Below are 3,815 nucleotides of genomic sequence, written 5' to 3' on the forward strand. Positions count from 1 at the left end.
CTGCGTGAAAGCTGAATTGAAGTGCTTTTACTTGAAATTTGAAAATGACACCTTCTTAATGAACGTGGTCTACTATACATTAGGCATAAGAGATTTCTGAAAGCCTTGTACATGAATACAGGAAGAAGGTATTATTTTAAAATATTTGTAGCTCCCACAGAAACCTTACCTTGACAATTGCGAATATATTTTTCAAACACTGATGTGAGCAGGGATGGTTGACATACTAGTTACTTTGTTTTAAACAGTCTAAAATGAACTCTACACAGACCTTCCTTGTTTCTCATTTTGCTTTAAATAGACTGTTGTATGCCTCGCATATATAATATATACATTTAATTATATATTAAGCAGTACTAAATGCAGAATTAGAGAATAATGCATTATCTCATATTAAAGTAATAATAGCAATGCAAAAATGTATACAATAATGAAAAATTAAACTATGTTCATTGATATAAGCAGGTTGTCATGATTCTGCCCTCGTGTCCTTGATTTTCCCTAGTCTTGAGGCAGGATCATGGCAGACCCGTGTTTTGTGTACAAGCACATGGCCTTGTCTTTGGGCCATGTGCTTGTGTTGTCTCGTTCCCTTGCCCCGCCCCCCTTGTTATCCTAGTCTTGTCGTGATTGTCCTATCTGTGCCACCTGTCGTGTCTTAATTGTTCCCCTATTTAGATCTCCTAGTGTGCTCTGTCTTTCGTCGGTTCATTTGTGATTTGTGATTGTTCATCATTTGTGATTGTTCCACATATGTGTTTCTTCCTGTCAGCCTCCCGAGATATCATGTCCTTGTAACCCCTCCAAGAAGTCTTTGTTTTACCGTGAGTGTTTGTTAGTAATTAGTGTTCAGAGTCTTTGTTTACCTTTTTATTGTGTTTTGTAGAGTTATTTAGTGTCTTCCCTAGTCCTTGTTTTCCCCCTCGTGGGTTTTGTTTTCCCCTTTTGCCTAATAAATCCTGTGTTCAGTAAATCCTGTCTGCACTTGAGTTCCTCCCAACCCCTCCACATAACACAGGTTTCTACATAATATCCTAAAGATTAAAGCACCAATAGAGTTACATGTTGATGTTAGAGAACAATATATTTAAATGAATTCCTCAAGTGTGTGGTCATCCACATAAGAGGGTTGTAAAAGAGAGAGAAAAAGTTGACTTGCAAATCACTATGGCAATACATTTGTTAAAAATAGCCTTAAAATAAGGCCTGAACACACTCACATTTCAGCTCCGATAGGAAAAAGTCTGCAGGCATCCTAGTATTTGAACTATCCAGTTACATCACTATACTTCTCTTCAACTAATGCATACAAATTGATCAAAAGTAGGGGTCAGTACTTATTTTTTTTACTTTTGCATGTCTGAACGAAACAGCTCAAATCCACTTTGACCACTTGGATGTGTTTTGATTTATTTAGCCTATCATTTTATATTATTATATTTAACTTCTATTAATTTATATTCATATATTCATTTTCAATAATTTTATTATATTTATTTACTTAGGTTCTGATTGGTATTTACTTTTTTTTTTTAAACCATATTCATTCTACAGCAATCCAGTCATTTGTTTTATAAGACTAAGTGGATAAATAGCAGTTTATGAGACTTAGTGTATCCTGTTGGAAAATGCAAGATTAAAATGATATGATAGACTGGTGGAGGGACTGTCTTACATCATGCGTGCGTAAAATCGAGCGCGTAAAAGCGCTGCGCATTGCCTTTCACCACATTGTGTCCATTGAATACCAATAGAGCAGACCAGCAGAAGATGTTGTATGTCTGGATCTGTCAGGTAAGGTGACTAATTCTCAACGTTTTTACTTTTATATTGATTCCAATTAATTTTCAACTTTGGGAAATTATACATATTTTTTCAGAAATTGTTTGTGTTTTAAACGTTTTAATAAACAACCAACTTTAACTAAATAGGCAAACTAGAATAATTGGACGAATGGGTGCGATAAAGACAAATTTTGATTTCTATGCAGAAACAAAAAAGAAGTGCTGCATGTAGTTTATCTTATCTAACAAACTTTTACTCTACTTTTTAAAGGTTATGTTTTAATGCAATTCAAACACACAATGGATAATAAACCAATCCAATCTTTATGCAACATGACCAGTCCGGACTACAACCAAACCAACTGCACGTCTCCAACCGGGATGCTCTACCCTGACTTCTACATTTGGATACCAGTTATGTACTCAATAATCTGCGCCGTGGGACTCACTGGCAATACCGCTGTCATTTATGTGATCTTGAAGGCGCCTAAAATGAAAACCGTCACCAACTTATTCATTTTGAATTTGGCAATCGCCGACGACCTTTTCACGTTGGTGTTGCCCATTAACATAGCCGAGCACCTGTTAAACTACTGGCCGTTTGGAGAGATTTTATGCAAAGTGATTCTGTCCATAGACCACTATAACATCTTCTCCAGCATCTTCTTCTTGACGGTGATGAGTGTGGACCGCTATCTGGTCGTGGGGTCCACGCTGCGCTCCACACGGATGCCCCACCGGACCTACAGGTCAGCCAAGACGGTCAGCCTGAGCGTCTGGGCTGTGGTCATTCTCATCGTGATGCCCTTCACCGTTTTCGCCGGTGTCTATGTGAGTCCCGACGACGCGGAGAGCAGGAAGAGCTGCGTTTTGAGTTTCCCAAGCCCTGAGAGTTTCTGGTTCAAAGCCAGTCGGATCTACACGCTGGTCCTCGGTTTTGTCATCCCGGTTTCGACCATTTGCATCCTCTATAGCGTGTTGCTCTATAAGCTGAGACGCACGCGGATCAACTCAAATGGAAAGGCTCTGGACAAAGCCAAGAAACGAGTCACAATGATGGTCTTCGTCGTGCTTGCCGTTTGCTTGTTCTGTTGGACACCCTTTCACCTGAGCACAGTGGTCGCCCTCACCTCAGACTTGCCCACCACCCCTCTGGTTATAGGAATTTCTTATTTCATCACCGGACTGAGTTATGCCAACTCGTGTCTTAATCCGTTCCTTTACGCTTTCTTCGACGATAGTTTCAAGAAGGCATTTAAGAAATTGCTGGAGTGCTGAAAGTTTTTTTTTTTACCCCCACAACTCAACCAATAGGCTTCAAGTACCCAATCAGTAACATCAAATCATAAAGTGTTTAATTCAAAAGTAAAAACGCACTTAAAAGTCACCGTAAAACCTCAACTTGACTTGATCAAGTAGCTACTTTATTTGCACTGTATTCATAGTCTAAACGTTATTTACCTCATCAGTATTTACATTTGAAATCAGAAGAGTAATGAATGTATCACTGTTAGACCGATTTTAGTACCCTTGATCTTATCAGATGTATAAAACTATACTACATACATGAATACTAATATATGTAAATATTACATTTATCTCCTATGCTATGTGTTTGCTTTGCATTATAAGCTTAAAAGCTTGACACTGAAACTCAAATGCTGCTGCCTGTGTTGTGTTCGATGTTGGTAATTAACATTTTGTGTGAATAGTGCTCTGTTCAGTGTTTATTTTTCCCTAAGTAGCATATTTTGTTTTCGATTGAATGAAGTTGAAATGAAAATGCTTCATACTGAAAGTAATAAAATAATTGTGTATTCATGACCTTCCCTTAGTAGTGAATCAGTGACAGAATAAATTGTAAACTGCTGTTCCTTAATATCCAATACAACCAGAAGAGGGCAGGAGGATATCATGTTGCAATTTAAACCTTTTCATGACGTTAACACGTTATCTTAATCAGAAAGATACAGGTGCAGTTTCGACGTGTGAATACTAATTTAAATCATATAGTTAAAATGAAAATAATAA

At 37.7% G+C, this 3,815-nt stretch overlaps 1 protein-coding gene across 1 annotated transcript; it reads left to right on the forward strand.

Moving 5' to 3' along the window:
* Nucleotides 1–2,066: 2,066 nt before the first annotated feature.
* On the forward strand, nt 2,067–3,062 carry LOC127944378 (neuropeptides B/W receptor type 1-like). The gene has a single exon (XM_052540262.1). It carries the CDS (start codon nt 2,067–2,069, stop codon nt 3,060–3,062), a length of 996 nt encoding a protein of 331 aa, XP_052396222.1.
* Nucleotides 3,063–3,815: the final 753 nt, after the last annotated feature.

This window comes from Carassius gibelio, chromosome A23 (genome assembly GCF_023724105.1).
Source record: "Carassius gibelio isolate Cgi1373 ecotype wild population from Czech Republic chromosome A23, carGib1.2-hapl.c, whole genome shotgun sequence".
NCBI classification, from domain to species: Eukaryota; Metazoa; Chordata; class Actinopteri; order Cypriniformes; family Cyprinidae; genus Carassius; species Carassius gibelio.